Source organism: Aythya ferina (genome assembly GCF_964211825.1).
Source record: "Aythya ferina genome assembly, chromosome: 16".
In the NCBI taxonomy this organism is placed as follows: domain Eukaryota; kingdom Metazoa; phylum Chordata; class Aves; order Anseriformes; family Anatidae; genus Aythya; species Aythya ferina.
Genome location: NC_140315.1, coordinates 8434454 through 8452714, shown reverse-complemented (window position 1 = coordinate 8452714; position 18261 = coordinate 8434454). Strand labels below are relative to the sequence as shown.

The following is an 18261-nucleotide window of genomic DNA, read 5'->3' as shown; positions in this document are numbered from 1 at the left end:
CTTGTGCACAATAAACTAGATACCGAAATGGGAAGTCCGTTGTCCTCTCTTAATCCCCTGTCAATACAGAGCAGCAGTATCCTTGAACCGCAATTCAATGCACCTGGCTCTAAATCACCACCTCTATCTACACTGTACAGGTAATTAAAAGCTGAGTATATAGCTAAGATGTGCCTACAATTAGGGAATATGAATGCTACTCAACTCCATCATGTAAAAGCACAGACTGTTAAAAAAAAATAGAGGAACTTGCCTTCATTATTAAGTACTAAAATATTGCTATAAAAATAAGATTTGTAAACAATCGTGTAAACAAAGTCCCTCACAGAGAGTCAATACTGAATACTTGTATTTTAGAAACAATTTCTCATTGTACTGAGAAATTATTACGGCCTCTACTTTATGAGGCATTCTTAGTATTCGTGATTTTTTTTATACAAGAAAAAATAAATACATTTGCAAATATATGTAAAATATAAATTACATATTGTATGTGTGCATATTGGTACACAGAGAGCTCATACAGATATATAACACTGATGGCCAAATCTTCACCAGATTTAAACTTGCACCAATGAATTTCTACAAATTGGTCAAAACAATTCATATAATAAAATTTCTTCACTACATCACCTGATTTTCAACCTGTCAATGAACCATTCCTCACACAATTTGAGATGGGTGCTATGTCAATCAAATGCTAAGGTGACAAAGGAGGTTTTCGTTCTTTATTCTCGTCAACAAGCGGCCAGATAGCACAACCCAACAGTACCATTTGGTGCTTCCCATGGGCAGATTGTTTCCTTAACGCAATCCACATGAGCCCACATTTCTGTAGCAAAGCACACATTCAGTGGACCTAATTAAGCATTGTTTCCCTCTTCACCCTTTTATTTTCTTCCTTTGGGAAAACAGATTTTTTCTTTTCTCACTTTTACTCTTTAATAGCCCAATGTTTATGACATACTTAAATCAGGAGTAACACTACTGGATGCTTGGTATCTGCTACACAGGTGGGAGTCTGCATCTCCATCCCCATCACCAAGCGGAACAGCGTCACTTCTCCCAGCTCCCTCCCTTCCTGTGCATAAGGCTTTGGAGAAAGAATTGAAACTGGCCCAACAAAGATCTTGTAAAACATGCTCTACTCTACTCAAACCCCACAGAATGTAAACCAGACACTTGTAGCTCTGCAACAATATCTGAGATTTCCAGATGGCAGGTAGCAAAAATGATGTCTGTACACACATACCAAAAGCTTCATGACTTTAAACTGTCATAGTTTGGGTTAATCCTGGATTGTCTAATGTGCATTTCAAATTTGAAAAGAGCAGACAATAACCTGTGTTCCCGAGGAGTTGATGTCTCAGTTGTCAGGTCTGCAAATAACGTGACTAAAATAAACCTTTTAGCCGCATGCTAATGACCATTCCCACTCGCTTCCTTCACTTAAATAATCTAAGTAGTTTAGAAGTGCATGTGGACTGCCACTTTGCATTGCTTTTTTGTAAGGTCCTTAAGGGGTCCTGCCATTTAACTTCCTGTTAAAATCTCCTCCAATCTACAAGAATGCAATCACGATAACTAAAACGGACTAGACACAACCTCCAAAATGTAATGCTAGGCCCTACCTTTAACCTTCACAATGATTTAATTTAACGCATTTTACTACAGAATTGGCACAGCTTAAAAATGACTTCATGGTCAGTGACTACAGCTCAGCAGACAGTGATTTATGAGGCCTGATGATTCTTGACTTCTCTGGGTGATGTGGCCACATCTTAACCGTGACACTATGCTGCGTGCCCTCACTGCACCTGAACTAAAAAGAGCTGTTACAAAGAGCTGTAAGAAAGGTTCATTATCAAGCGTTTAGGAATTTGGGGTTTGTTGGATGAGAAATGTTTACAAGAACTGCTTGCAATGATTCAGATTTATATTTGTGCCAGATTTTTGTCCCACATACTTCAGGGTTTCACTGAGCTAGTGTTCATCACCAAGAGATCAGACACAGAGGAATCTGATTAGAGTTTTAACTGCTTCGTTCTTTGGGCAGAAGAGAACACATTCATCTTTCCATCTTGTTTCTTATCTATTAAATATTATATCTAGATGTGATGTTTATCAGTACAGCGCAGTATCTTAATAAGTAATAAAAGAACATGACATATGAGGGAAAAATTGGATATGTATTCTGTCTTACCTTTTAAATAGACAATTTAATTTTCAGAACTTTGACTAATTCAGCAGACCTGTTAGGCACATTCATAAGTATGAATACAGTATGAATACACTGTACAGTAAAATGTTTTGCTGAATCTGGCCTCACATATGAAATTGGTAGTAAATTAAAAGCCTTTAGTGGAAAACAACTTAAAAAACAGAAAATCCAGGTCTTTGCAATGTATTTCATATTTGACCAATGAACTTGCCAAAAATTAGGAGCTAAATTTAAAACCTAAGTATTTATATTCTGACTGTGCTGTTTCATTTAAGATTTTAAAATTAAAGCTACTTTCAGTCCATCAACCTTCACCTGGCTCCGTATTAAATTATAGGGGTGCTAAAAATAAATCACAGTGTACACTAAATCTGGCCAGTATTACTGGACTATGCATCTAGGTAAGAAGAATTATTTTCATGACATCAAGACCAGACACTATTTTTAAGGTGTTTAAAAAAGTTTTACCATTTATTTCTCAGCTGAATTCAGACTCTGTACACCATACAGAACACCGTATGTGATTTTCAAAAGGAGTTATAGTACTTAGGTACCTGAATCCTTAATTTTCAAACAGATTGCTGGTATTTTCACATCCCATACACTTCCAAATCTATGCACAATGACAGAGCACTAGCACCCAAATGAGAAACAGGTTTGCTAAATCATGAGAGGTGAGGCAATCAGGAGTGAGGCAGAAGGGAGTTTTGCTACACCTCAGTTTTATTACTTAGAGTTGCTAAGCAATGTATCTGCAGCAGTGTGCACCATGTTCCTGGCTCAGTCTAGCATCTTGACCATTCGTACCACAGAAATCTCTTTTAAGCTTCTTTGGTAATAGCTTTTGCAAATGCTGTCCCAAGCAACAGATGTATGCTGCATACGGTGGTGGTAATTAAAATGTTTAAATATAAGATAGACATCTGACAAAGAAGCGAAGTGAAACACCAAGCAGTGCAGAATACCTACTTAAAGATTAAACATGCCTGTATGTACTGATGAAATTCCTGCTATAATGAAAAGTTAAAAGAGGCCATCTTGAAACAAGATCATTCAGACCTCTCTGATGTAAATCAGCTCTTAGGGAGCAGACACTCCGGTGGCCTGTGTGTGTGTTTTTTGGAGACCTGTAGATACATATTAGTTTTGGTTGTCACGCAGACCTGCTCTCTGAGAGGTTGCTGTGACCCATCAGTATCGATCTGCATGCAGATAGGAGCGAAATGTTGACGTTTTGTAAGTGCTTTTCTGTTTTCACAGACAAGATTTTTCATAGAAAACAGAATAAATTGGTTCGGTTAAATTTCCTCCTAATTTATCAGCTACAAAATAGGCATTTGTCCCTGCTGGAAAGGCTTCCTTCATGATAAATAAGCAGAGGTTATGATTTAGTCCTTTAGCCAGAGTACTCAAAAATGATTCACATGGTATTCTTGTTGGCTGATGGCACAAAGTAACTGGTTTTTAAAGATGCTAAACATGCAAATATAAGTTCAAAATGCTTATAAACTGGTTTCTCGTTATTCTGACTACACGTGCAGTTGGCAGAACTGTGCTCACATCCCACATCTCCTACAGGTGCTTACCAGTGTGATCAGCCACATGCACATTCAGCTTCCTTATTGGTTTGCAAACCATTCTCATGGACATTTACATATGCATTTGGATGCCCTAAATATCTGCTCCAAACAGTTTAATATGTAAAATTAGCACATGAAAATTCTACTGGAATATCACTTATCATTACTGATATGTAAATTATACACTTCTTCAAGACATACAGGCTAATCCTTCCCCTCTTTTAGCACTGGAAAAAAATAAAAAAAATAAAAAAGAAGGAAATGTCTAATAATGATGATAGTGAAGCATTGGAATAGAATGTCTGATGGTATTACAGAATCTTCACCCATTTACTGTCTATTCAAGTCCATCTGAACGCTTATCCTCCCTGCTCCAATACGTTTTGTGCTCTTAGTATTCCTCTCCTCAGGTGATTCCTCAGTGTTTCTCATACTAATCATAAGAAAGGGATACCTACATAGATATTTTCATGGAAGATCAATGCTGCAAGCTGCTGAGCTAACAGAAGATGTGCCTGGGAGAAGGCAATAGGCAAAAGCATGGAAATGCTTTGCTTAGCCATATCTTTACCTCCAACTCCTTGATATACCTTGCACTCTGATCACAGCAGCTCTGGCAATATACTCTACTCCCTTCCACTCCCAATATATTCTGTAGCTCTCTGCTTGAGAATCACACAGACACTTGGAAGAAATATCCCTCTAGCTGATCCCTAATATTACCTCTTGAGATTTCTCCCAACCAAACATTAATATAATTCCTTTCTTTCATTAAATATAAAGACCTTTTTTTTTTTTTTTTTTTTTCCTAGCTGGTGTGTATAGTACAAATCGGAAAATTCACAAGCTGCAAGTTTTGCCCCAACCCTAGTTTTCACACAATCCTCGAAGAATGAGAACACAGGCAACATTAAACAATATCAGATTAGAATTCCTTCTTGAATTCCCACTCAATCTAATGAAATCCTGTTCATGGAAATGAATTTCTCTACATCACCCTATTTAATTCACACAACAGAGAAGAAGTAGTAAACAAGGGACTTGCAACTTGCCCTTTTCCTTAATATCAGAGCAGATTGCACATAACAAAAGGGCCAAGGCTGCATAATAAAAGATAATGCCAAACCATTTATACTTTGCATCGATATTACAGAATTGGAAGGAATTACATCTCTTGAGGCACAGTCATTCTTGGAGCTTCCTTTGGATCAGTGCAACTCTGAAAAACAGTGCTGATTGGCCACCAAACAGCAAGCTATTCCAAGAGCATTAGCCCCTGTAGTTTTTATAAGCCATTACATTCAATAAATAAGGTGCTAGTAAACTGAAGGAGAATTTTACAGATGAAATATTACCACATCAATTTAAATACAGGGCTAAGCTGACTTGACAGCTGGTCTGAAAACACTCTTTCAGTTAAGGGTGGGAAGAGAGAATAGTTAATCTCTCAATCACCAGACAGATCCAGACAGAAGTAACACTAAGGTGCCTCTTTTCAGCTGGCAAGGCAGGTAAATTCACAAAGTGTTCCTGAAATTCTAAGGATTTTGTTGTGTCTGGACAGTGCGCACTGTGAGAGTCCACAAGATTTCAGGCACTCTGGAGTACTGCAGGATCAGCAAATATTTTATTATTTTAGTGCTTTAAAATATTAACACACTAAGCCCTGAAAACCCCGTTTCTGTTTTATGCATTTCAGAAGGCATTTTTCAGGCACTGTAGAGTCAGATAACTGGCATACAGTAATGACAAAGCTGTTCTTTAATTTATACCATTGTCTCACCTACCTGTTAAGGTCAGACAGAACACTGGCCCCTGGACACAAGCCAGCAGCTCTCCACTACCCCAATTATGCATTGTGCAATGTCATTGTCATTTCAAAAAACAGTGTATACTTCCAAGAGGACTTCAGAAGAGTCAATGCAGGTTAAAACATTCCCTCCCCAATCCCACCACCCCATCCATTCTCCACCCCAACACCTCCTCCTGCACACGCACTTCTCCCTTCTGTTTATTTTTTGTTTTAAACACACTAAGCAAAAATTGACTTTGGCTGCTCTTCCTGAACTCTGAAGTGTTTGTGTAGATAAGAGTCTGATAATACGTTAGAAGAAAGTTTCATAGGTCCCTTTTCTCCTGGCAGGTAGTGACCAAGGCCAGCCACGCACTGAGGTTTCTTTCCCTCACAGCAGTATTTTTCTGGCTTGCCTGCTTATCGAACTAGGCCATTTTTGGAATTTTTATTACATCTGACTTGGAAAAAATATTTCAGCTGAAAGATACTTGTTTATCTACAGTGCTGGGGGAATACAATGTGTAAATCCAGCTACTGCCATCCCAAATGTGGTGTTGGTTTTTAAAGCAGCTATATTGAGCCTTTCTTGGACTAAGTAAAAGAGGAGCCGATCTGAGCTCCTTTTCCTTTATGGGAAATATATTAAGAATGCTAGAAATCACACACTATAAAAGAAGTAAGATATGCCTCCAGAAACAATTGGTCTTTAGAGGACAGGACAGGACAAAAATAGCCACCCTTGCTTCACAATACTTCTTAAAATGGACATACTCCTATTTTCATATCACTACTTTCCTCCACTAGAGGTTGACAGGAAACTGGAAGGCACTCATTCTATTCCTGGATAAAAAGAATTATGAACACTCCTTCCACACAAGGCATTTTCTGCTGCTACAGTGATCTTTTCATGTTGTTGGTTTGTTTTTGTTTTTGTTTGTTTGTTTGTTTTGTAATAAATATTAAGCTCCACATTGAGCTGTGCTGTGCTCCTAATTGTTTATCTATGCTTGTCAGGACCTATGCTATATCCATGGCCATCAGGAGATGGTATATGGAAGTAGGTCCAGACAGAATCATTTAAAGTATGACCTTAACTTAAATCACAATTTTCAGTGAATCGCTGAAATTGTAGATTTAGTTGTGGTGTCTCAAGATGAAGTATTTAGTGGCAATAGTGGCTTGAGGTGTTAATATTTGTCTTCTGTAATCTTCCTGCCCCAGCGTTACTGCACTCCTTTTTACTAGAAAACATGTTTTGTCTAGCCACATGGTTCCCTATACTGAAGGCCTGCTCTGACTTAAAATTTAGCCAGAAGAAAACCTAGGATATTTTTTCAAGTAGATGAGTTCCCAGATTCATTTCCAAGTGCAGCTGCATAAATAATTGGGCTGGCACAACTGAGGGGGTGGTATGCCACAGAAACCAGCAGCAGGTGGCACAGGAGGTGAGGTTGGGTCAATATTGCTGCCAAACACTTGGCTTTTGAGTATACAGCTTCAAGTCTAGTCAGCAGTTCATGTATATAATTCTCATAGCTTCGGACTGTGTGTACTGGCAGGAATGAAATTGGAACACACTGCAAAATGCCACAGCAAACTTAGGTAAATTTGCAGCTGGCCTGCTTGCACTGAATGCCATGCTATGGTTGTAGTGATAACAGTGACATAAACGTCTCAGTATTAAACCAACGGTGCACCAATAAACCAAATTTAAGTTAATGCTTCCTTGCATATGTATAAAGAGCAGCCACAACTTTGAATGACTACAGACACTTCCTTAAACACTTGTCTTCAACTTGAAAGATATTTATGCTTGCAAGATCTCCACAATAATTCCAGACTTAAACACTCACCCATTCTGTAGCCCTAGGATATTCAGGTGAAGGTGATTCCAAATTCAGATATGCCATCCCTGTTGTAAAGAAAAAGAAAAAGGATTATTTAAAGAAAGCTTGCTGAAAACATGATTCTTTCATTAATATAAAACAATGCCTAAAGCATAAAAAAAGCCTTGGGATAAAATATCCTACAATCAAAAACCATAACAATAACATCTCCCATTCCAGTAAAGAGCACACAGTCCCTGAATACCATGCAACAGCATCAATTGCATTTTGAAATTTTGATTTAGAAAACTAAGCAACCTGGCATGATTTGAACACAGATTTCCTTGTATCTAATGCTGTGAAATTAAAGCCAGCTCTGCAAGTGCAATTTTATTTTATTAACATCACATTATCCATGAAAAGTCTTTCCAGTAACTACTTCCCTATTAGCTGTAGCTTGACCTAAAAAAAAAAAAAAAAAAAAAATTCAGGGCTGTGATTACTGTGAGCACTAAGGACTACAGTGCCATCCAGTGGTAAAATGCTCTTTAGAATCTTTCTTACAAATTTCTACTTCTACTCACTGCTGCCATATAGAATATTAGCCCTAAACACATTCTGCAAAACCCACGAAGGCTGAAAAATATCAGAAGCAGCAAAATGTGCACGGCTGGAACTTCAATATATAGATAGCACGTAAATATTCCTTCTTTCCTCTACACACATTTCTTAAAGCTAGTTTAGTGCAAACCGACGTGCTTTGAAAAGGTTGTTCTCACTCTCTTTTCTGAGGCAGTGAGCACAGTTTTTATTATCCTGGTCCTGCTGGCAGCATTCAGGTTATCCAGTCATACAGGACTTCTCTTTCCAAGTAGTACAGAATAAGCCTGATAGCTAACCTAGCAGCTAGTCATGCAGAATCACCTATACTGCCACGCTCCACATAACACATTTTGCATATTTGCTACTTAACTCATCAAATTTCTTTGAACCATGGAGAACAAAGGAAGGATGTATGTTTGAGGACAAGCACCTTCGTTTTTTTTTGCAGCAGCAGAGGAAGTAGCGAGATCCAACCCTTTTCTTTTTCTTTTCCACTGTCAGGTTCTAATGGACAGTTTACCAGCTAAAAGCTGAAGCAGAATATATTGGGGTGAAAATGCAATGTGTCCCAGGCTATACATGTTGGAATTATTTGGGGATTTGGAGAAGTATTATTTGGGAATAGGCCTTTGTCTCTAAAGTGCAAAAAGAGCTCTGTCCTGAGATCACAGAACATTTTCAGTTACTTAATCCTCCGTTATTACAAGGATCTAGTAATGTTTTTTTTATCTCCCCTGCCATTTTCCTGCAATGCTTTGCAGATTTTGCAACTTCTAGTATTTTGCAAGGTGGATCTTAAATTTCATATATGCTGTTAGGAAATATTTTGCTGCTGTGGATGTATGTGGAGAGTGTAATTTGAGGACTAAACATCTATTAAATGATTGCACACATTTGTAGGGGTCAGAGCCCAGATCCAAGTGGCCCTTTTCAGCCCATATTCTTGACTGGAATATATTTAAGACCTTTGGTTCTACTGAGACAGGCATCCCAAAGCATGGAGCCTGTAGAGTCAAATTCAGCATTAGTTAATACACATTGTACCCTTTGGCTTCAACTGAAAATATAAATCCATAAACCAGAGATTAATTTATCCTCATTACACTGCAAGCTAAAACTGGAAATGTCATGAAAACAGACCTTCTCAATAGATCTCCCAACCAGTCATTCCTATTACCTATTCTATTCTATCCCAATTATCATTAAATAGTGCCATATTTTCTAAAAATAATAAAAAAAAATGTTACTGCTTCCTCCTGAGAAGGAAATAGTTCAGAATTCACTGATAAAAATCTTACAGAATGAACCAAGTTATGCAAGGGATGATTTTCCACGTAGGTGCATTTTAGACTAAAATATTTGCCACTAGAAAAAGTGCATATTCACAATGGAGAATGGAAGGGAACAATGTAGAAAGTTAAGTCACACAATTCTTAATAATCTGCCGTCAACTCTTAAAGCAGTTTTCAAAAAATACACTAACAGCCTTAAGACCCTAAAACAAAGGGAAAAAAACAAAAACAGAACTTTACTTACTACTTGATAAAACGGCTCAATGGTGGTCTTTTCATCCTGCTTTCATGCAGAGCCTAATTTAAAAGGGGACAGCTGATGCATGAGACCCTGCAGCACTGGCGCAACAATAATTTTGAACTACGTTTCATATTTTTCATAAAGTGAAAAAACATGGCCATAGTTACCATACAAAAGACTACAAAAATTGTTCCAGTACTTGTTTTGGAGCAGAAAAATGACCAGTTACGACATGCTGATGTGCTGCAGTCTCAGCATCTTGTTCTTTCCCTCCCACCCTACCCATATTCCCTTCCTGTTTGCCCACAGTTTATAAGCTACAACTATTCAGATTCTCCAAGGACAAGGCTGAAATTTAGAATCAGAGGCATTGTAATGAGAACATAGGGTATTGATATAATTATCATTACAGAAAGCAGTTCATTTCAAAAAGGAAAACATTTGTTTCCTTACACGACCAGCTCTGCTCCTACCCAGCTGTCCACAGCAATGTTTCCAAAAAGGACACACCAACTAAGCAAACAATTAGCTATTTCCTTAGCTCTGTAGAGTATGAACCATGGAAAAGAGTGACATCAAGCGGTTTCTTTGACTAGTGCATGTGTTTCTTAATGCTACAAGTATTTTTCTCTCTCATAATCCTCTTTAACAGAAGTAATTTCAGGGCCAGGTTGAATCACTAAGGTTTGAGAACTGGTAAGAGCCATGCAACGAGTTAGGTTAAGGCAGGAGGGCACCAAGCTCTGTGTCAGTGCGTGAATCACGTCACGACATGCTGAAGTCATCCCTCTGAAACTCAAATCAGCTCAGCTGATCCCTGGTTCCACACGTACAGACACCCTGGTGACAAATCTACCACCACCATATGAGAGATGAGATCAAAACACGGTGACTTTCCCCAGCTCTGAAACCAGAGGTCTGTGCTGGAGCACATAAAGCATTTTAGCCAGTGGATGGCACCTTCCAAAATATTAACATGGCTGTGCTGTCACCCAGTGAGCTGTATGAGAACGTGAACCACATGTCAGAAAACCCGTGTTGCTTTAAATCGTTTTCATTTTTAATTTGCCATCAGAATTTAATTTTTTGCATGTATATCTCCTTTTCATCGCTGTTATCCATGCTTGTTTTCCAGTCTGCAACTTCCTTTGCTCCCGATCCAGCCCAGCTCCTAGGTCCATTTGGCCCAAGCTGCTGTGTAAAGGCACCCACGTTCCAGTCATGCTCCATCCGAAGCCATGTCCATGCACAAACCTATGTGGAGCCAACCCCAACAGCCACAACTGCTCTCTACCTGATTAGGGAGCCACAGGTCTAGCAATGCACGCCACTTCCACGCTGACCCCTTCCCCTGTCGTTCCTGGAGGAGCTGATTCTCTCTGTAGGACAGGGTACCTGGAGGTTGTAGAACCCACGTGCCCCTCTGCTCCATAGCTCTCCTTCTACCAAGATCTTCAGTACACAACACCACCTCTGTTGCCTAAAGATGCCTCGCTGCAATGGGAACACAGTGGTTCTGTTGCATTTAGGGCTTAACGCCATCTCCCATGATCACAGTCCTCAAGTGCACTGGGGCAAAGATTTTTGGCATTAGTGTATCAAATGAATTTTTCTGCTGCATGCTGATGAACTGTGATTTGCTTGCTCACACTCTTGTACTCCCACTATCTTCTGTTTATCTCCTCTTCAGCACAAACTCCAGCCTCTAGGGTATTATCTGTTCTCATTAGGAGGCAAGGTCAAGTGGACCACTTCACATGGATTAGAACTCACAGGAGGGCTTTCTCTGCAGTGAAGCAATGCCACTGCTTCTAACGGGTTTCAGGAAGAAGCTGTCCTCATCAAAAAGATGCCCAGCAGATTCTCTACTAGATTATAAGGTCTCTTAAGTAATCAGCCTAAAACCTGGAGTATAAAATTCTCTACCTGACCTCTTTGCATGCACAAAATTACCCAACTTTTGACAGAATTACAGCATTTCTCTTTAGTCTAAGCCTTCAACTCACAAATAGGTTCTCTTCACTTACATTCCTGACAACATACTCAAAGCATCAGCGATGCATATTCAGAACACACAGACAGGAGCTGTGGATGGGAATCGCCTTTCAACAAATCCCTCAGCCGTTAGATCTCCTGCAATACTGGGATGTGGCAGACCTGCATTCAGCTCTTGCCTCTGCCTGGGGAAACACAGCTTTCACAGCAGTGTCCTAACCATGAGGTTCTGTAGTCTGGTGAGGAGAGCCATTAGCCTTCCTTATCTTAAACTGTTTTGCACAGATTAAAGACCCACAAGCAGCAGGACTAAAAGCTGAGCCTCCTTTCTGTCCTAACACCTGGATTGCAGTAATTTTCTCCTCAACCCATGTCGATCCTAACTTCTCTCTTTCTACAAGAAAAAGTGATCTGGCTTTTGCACCTCACTACAGAATATTTCATAGTTTCTACTGCTTCCAAGTGTAGCCTTTCATCCTGAGTCTCCACTAACCATACTATTTTTATCGAGTTTAATTCTTAACCAGTTACCTCTTCAGGGAACTTTAAAGGTAGCTGAGCCTGAACATTAATTTCTGTACATAAGCTTAGTATTAAAAAAAATGCAAGCTTTACCATAGAAGACACACAGAAGATACCAGGCTTGATCCTGATCTTGCATACAGTTACGTAAATCAAGAATGATTTTATCACTGTAAAGCTGATGCTAACATCAGAACAAAATCAGTAGCAAAACAGTCTACACCACGTGACAACATCCAGTTGCACTGGATTTTGTTTGTGAACCTGCAGGTTCTTCAGAGTACCGAAGGGATATTATGTGAATCATTAGAGCCTTGTGTGATGTTGTAATATTAGCAAGAGCAAAATCAATGCAGAAACGAACTTTCCACAATAACATTCCCAAATGCTTAACTGAAACAAAAGAGAAAACAAAAGGAATGCCCAAGATGTAATACCAAAAGGACGCATTAGAGGATGAAAGTCTGAGCTCTGTTTAACATGAGGTTATGTTTCTGCTAAATAAAAGGAGATGTTAACATAGAATAATGGAACAAGGATGTACAGGCAACTGCATAAAGCGTGTTGAATGTGAATAAATACTCCCCAGTTGTACGCTGGAGATACAGCCTGCTAGAACTGGCTTAATACAACTATAAAGCTGTATTCAAAAATCAAACAGTGAAGAAACAAAATGTATCATATTTGCCGACAGTTTAATTGGGATTTATGACATTGGGCACTTTAAACTAGGCCATCTCAAAATGCTGAATATTGTTAACAGAAATGCAAATTAAAGACTTTAACGTGATTAAGCTGAGTATGTCATTTTATGGGCTTCAAATGAAATAAAAATAATAGAGTTAGTTTCATTGTTCTGTTAATGTTCATTTTAAGCCCAGGCTGCTTCACATTATTTTGTGGGTAGCTAGTGCCTAGTGTATATTAGGGACCATATAAAAATTACTATTAATCCCTACAAATGTTTAAAAAAAAAAAAAAAAAAAAAAGGGAGGGCGGTCTCCCCAACTCAACAGGAGGAATTCTAGAACCTTCCAGAATCTTCTACAGACGGAATGCACTTGATGTTTTCATGAGGTGGCCTTATGTGCCCTTTACATTGCTGTAGCAGTACAAAATGTCAAAGATTTGAAGCTTATTGTTTAATATAAACTAGTATCCAACTGTACATGGTGAGCATCCCAGTTTGGGGGGGAAGGGGCTTGCTATGGATGTCATTGCATGCAATTGTACGTAAAAATAAAGCCAAAAGGATTCAGTAGCATGCGAGCCAGTTATCTGTGCTTTTCTGAAATATGACTTAATGTATATCACTGCTGCAAATTGTTCTTTACCTCTTTTGTACAAGCATATATAGGCAAAAGCAACTGTTGACAACGTGGTCTATCCCCTCCAAAATTTCCAGTTGTGTAGCAAGAACGTTCATTGAACCCGACTGACACATTGTAAAGTGTTATTGGTCACACTTATTGCAACTGTGATAGACTGAGCATTTATGTAAAAAACTACCAACTTCTATAATCTCTTATTTTCTGGGTTACTCTGCAAAATCTACAGTAAAATATGAACTTGTTCAGGGCAATATATGAGCTTTTGTCATTCAAGACAATTACTGCTGTGACAAGAGTACACATTTAGCAGAACATACTGCTGACTGACTGAAGAACCTGCACTGCTTATATTTATTACACCCATTCAGGTGACATAAGCATAAAAGACTCTGTGCTATCTTCCTTTATAAAATGTTTACACATTGCAGTAATTCAGTTGCACGTAGCTATAGCATCACAAGCTCCGACCTGTTCTGGGCACGATCAGGTTTACACCTGCATGAACAATGGCCATCCACAGGCATTGCTCTCTGGGGACATTATAAAGACTTATCTTTCTGTATGGACTCACTGAAACACAGCAAGACTCCCCAGATATGTTCATAATTCTTAACCTTGAAATCACAGGAAAAAGGGAAAGCAGCAAAGTTGCTAAATTTGTCTTTATCTTCCCAGGTCCAGCAGGTTAAAAATTCACCACCTGTTCTCAAGATAAGGCTACTGCCTCACAGCAGCCAGATTAGGAGAGAAGATGCAGTCCCCTATCCAGTGCTTTTAGTGCCCTGAAAATCAATCTCTCAACAAGCGGAAACACTTTCATTCACAGGGCTAACATTGCATCTGCCTATTTCCAAAAATCAGGTCAAGAGAAAGCAGTAAGAAAAGCAAAAAAAACCTTTTTAATACCACCTGCTAATGCCTCCATGCTATTGTAGCACGTGATTAGAGAATAATGTTTCATTGTTTATCTAGCTTATACCATTTATCCAATTAAGCTGCTTTCTGTAGCTTGCCTTTACTGTTGGCATTCCCATTAACCCCTTCCCCAAATTCTGGGCCGTGCAGCTCATGTCTCTGACTAGTCCTCTCTTCCCAGAGAGCATCCGTTTGCCCTTTAGTAGCCCATTAAGCGAGGCTCAAGTAGGGTGGCACTTTGGGGCTGAACACTGAAACACAGAGTCTTCCAAAGACTCTGGTCAAATGATTAGGAAAAGCAATGGAAAAGCTTCTGCTAGCAGGAACAGCCAAGTGGTGCAAGGGCTGCAGCTAAGAGACGAAATACCTCTGTCTTCAGTGACATTGATATATCCTGCCTGTTGAGAACCTTACCACTCTGTCTTAAATCCATATTGTGCCTAGGGGATTTGTGAGCACATTCAATTGAAAAGCATCTACCACACGAACCCCCTATCTCATTTTGGCTCAGCACTGATGCTGCAGGGACACCAGGTACACCAAGCCTACACCAACCCTCAATAGCAACACGGGCACAAAGCCTGAGAAACAGTAATCTAATAAACAGAAGTTGGCTGACATGGGAAGTAAAATTCCTCACGTTGGAAACGAAGCGGGCTCTAGCATTACGCGTGGGATAACTGTGTCCATATGTTTGGAACGCCTTGTCTTGACCTCAGGAAGAGCACGTTGGCTCCCCAGTACCAGACGTGTAGGCTGAAGGTTTACTCAGTGTTGTGTTTTAGGGTGGGGTAGGATGGCAAACGTTTACCTGCTGGGACAGGACGTGGATAGTAAAGGCCATTTCTGAGTAGGAACACGAGAACAGAGGACAGGTGACTCAAATCCATTCTGATTTTTCTCATGGCACTCATTCCTTCAACTGACAGCACCCACCTCAGCGTGCAGCCTGTGTAAGAGCAAATAACAACCCCTCCATCTCCTGAACACACACAGAGCTGCCTCCAGCCCTCCAGGTCAGGGCACACCGGGGCTCAGCACCCCCCGCACGGCCACCTGCCCGGAGGGACTGCTCCCCTCACAGCCCCTTCCCCGGGGGGGCGACAACTTTTGGCGGGCTCCCTGCCCGTCCCCCCTCACACGACCCCGGGGCGCTGCCCGCTCCCCTCACAGCCCTGCGGGGAGCGCCCTACCTGGCGGGGCGGCGCCGAGGCACCCGAAATCACCACTTTTTGCCTCAAAGAGGCTCCTCGTCGCCTCGGGGGGGAGAAAGGGGGAGGCGGGGAGAGTGGCCCTGAGGCGAGGAGGAGGAGGAGAAGGAGGAGGAGGCGGCCCGCCCCGACCCACCCTGGGGCGCTCTGGTCTACCCTCGCCCCCTCTCTCCCCCCCAGCCCCCCGGCTGCGGTTGTGGCCGCCCCGGACATCGCGTCGCCGGGGAGGGCGGCGTAGTTCCGGCGGTGGAGCGGGGAGGAGCGGCGTGCCGAGCCAGGCGGCGGCGGCCTCGGCAGCAGCCCGGAGCCCGGGGAGGCAGCGGGGTGCTGCTGCTGGGGGGCACGAGGGGGTGGTGGTGGCGGCGGCCGGGCCGGGCAGTGCTCGGCGTCCCCGCCATGGAGATGGAGAAGGAGTTCCACCGGCTGGACCAGGCCGCCAGCTGGGCCGCCATGTACCAGGTGAGGGGCAGCCGAGCCGGCTCTGCCCCGCGGTGCTGGGGGGGGGGGGAGCGCTGGTCCCTCTGCCTGTACCCGCTGCTGAGGGCCGGGGGGGCTCTGCGCTGCGCCTCCCCTCGCGGCTCGCCTGCCCTCCTTCCCCTTTCGCTGAGGGAGGAGGAGGAGGAGGAGAGGCTCCTGGGGGCTCCCCTCTGCCTTACCGAGCCCCTGGGGTCCCCGGGCAGCCCTCGGGGCGCTCCTGCCCCGCTGCTGGGGGCTCCTCGGTGGGCCGAGCGCGGCGCCGAGTGCTCAGCAGCCTTCCAGGGCTGCTTCCTGACCTCGGGGAGCGAAGCCCAGCGCCTGCTGCTTTCTTTAAACAGAAACGATGGCGAGCGGCGTTGCGCGCACCTAGGTTTTGGTCGCTGTAATAGCAGAGCGGATCCCCCCCCAAAATGGCTTGTTAGGGATACTCGTGCAGGGATCTGGTGCTGCTTTTTATTACTTGGTTGATTTAGCCTGGTTGTGACGTTCCTAAAAAGCCGTGTGGCAAACGGTTTTGCGATGGTAAGGTTACGTGCGAACCACGCACAGCTTCGGAGGTACGGGGACCCGAAGTTAGGCCCTTTGTCTTCAGCAAGTTCTGTGTGCGCTTATCCAAAATGAGGGCTGAGAGAAGACGAAGCATGCTAATGGCTGGGTGGATGTGCTCAGTCAGATCGGGCAGCATTACTGTAAAATCCATTTGAATGCTTAAGCTTCCACATTGCATATTCCAATGAGTTTTAAGATCATATTTGTAATGTAAAACTTGGGCTTTGCATCCCTCTCACTGTATTTCTCTGGCAATAGACATTAACAAAAAAAACTGGATTTACGAAAATGTAATAAATGAGCTTCAGTTTCAGAATTACTATAGGCAAGTTGTAAAAGCAGTAGCTTGCAGGATGAATATCTCCAGCAGTTTGGCAATTGGAGAATAAGCATGCAATTTTGAGTATGTTTTTCAGAAAAGCCCATTTTTTGTTAGAGGACTGCATTTCCTGCAGGGTTCCAGCACTTGCTAACTCTATCAGTTGAAAGTCATGTGCATATGTGACGTTATGTTTTTGCTAAACTGTTCTTGACGATTTGGTGTGTTGCAGGCTCAGTGCTCAGGAAATGATTTTGAGTAATATAGCTCTGTAATGGAGGTGGTGTACTGCTACGGGTGCAACTGAGTTACAGAAGTGAAATGTATAAGGAGCTGTAAGATTAATACAGAATGAGGGCCTGTGGCATATTTTCAATGTAGCATTCAGTGATATTTTTGTCCTGCTTTCTTTGAATGATGTGACTCAGTAATCTGCTCAGACTGGGGCACAGAATGAGGTTTGATTGAGAACTAACTTAAAAAAAAAAAAAGACTCCAGTGATTTGCATCCAACTGTTGACAAGCCTGAGAGGTGGTTTTTTTTGTGTTTTATTTTTTTCTTGCTGTTTGTATTTTAAGGTTGGTTAGTAAGTATGTGCATCTACATCATGTAATTCAGTTTCTAACTACATCCTGCTTTTAAATATCAGCTGTTTAAAATGACTTCTTGGCAGATCATGTACATCCAGAAGAACAGTGTACTTCACTGTAATCCACGTTTTTGATGTCTTGGCTGACATTAACAATGCTGTTTTCCTATAAATCCAATCTTTGCCTGAAGAATGGAGTAAGTGGAAAAATGTTTGTCATTGGTGCAGTCTTCTATTTCTAAAAAGTCTTCCAAGTTAATTGCACCACAGTTAATTGTACCACATGCTTCTAGTGCCTAGGTGTTATGATTGTAACTGCTAAAATCCAAAGAAGTTCGGCAGTGTTCTGAATGAAGCATAACACAGTTTACTAACAGAGTCACTTCCTCTTCTTTCTTGGCTAAATTTATTATTGAGAGGGACCCTTGTCTGTTAGGACAGAATTAGGGAGGAATTACGAATACACAGGGAGGTGAAGCTAATTGGAAGGATGGCTGCAAGGAGACAAGTCTGGGTGCCACGTGACTTTGAAGAGTTAAAATTTTCCAAGCTTCTTTTTTTGGACAAGGGGAAGCTATGTTCAGCTATGATAATGGTACAGTTCTGAAAGAATAAAATTTAAGATTTTTTTTTTTTAGAGTATAAATTATAACAAGATGGGGACAAAAACATTTCAAAATGAAGAACTACTGTAGGTATTTGTGACGATTCTGCCTTGAGCACTGTATGGTTAGTGGAACTGTTCTCTAGGAAACAGGGTAAATGCAAATGAAGTTCTCAATGTTTTGATTTTT

General features: G+C 41.4%; 2 protein-coding genes across 3 annotated transcripts in view; one reads left to right on the top strand and one right to left on the bottom strand.

Moving 5' to 3' along the window:
• Positions 1–15742, bottom strand: part of LOC311445662 (uncharacterized protein) — a 169878-nt gene extending 154136 nt beyond the window's left edge. Inside the window, exons 1-3 of the mRNA XM_084538011.1 lie at positions 15515–15742; positions 15133–15270; positions 7450–7508 (exon numbers count right to left, since the gene is read on the bottom strand). Coding sequence (XP_084394137.1) covers positions 7450–7508; positions 15133–15235 — 162 coding nt within the window. The 5' untranslated portion in view covers positions 15236–15270; positions 15515–15742. The remainder of the gene's footprint in view (positions 1–7449; positions 7509–15132; positions 15271–15514) is intronic.
• Positions 15743–15797: 55 nt separating this feature from the next.
• The window catches only part of PTPN1 (protein tyrosine phosphatase non-receptor type 1), a 44839-nt gene continuing 42375 nt past the window's right edge, over positions 15798–18261 (top strand). The window contains exon 1 of one of the 2 annotated variants that reach the window (XM_084538002.1): positions 15798–15991. In XM_084538002.1, the coding sequence (XP_084394128.1) occupies positions 15929–15991 (63 nt within the window). In that variant the 5' untranslated portion in view covers positions 15798–15928. Of the gene's footprint in view, positions 15992–17390; positions 17410–18261 lie in introns of those variants that run through there. The other variant, XM_084538001.1, reaches the window with a different exon arrangement.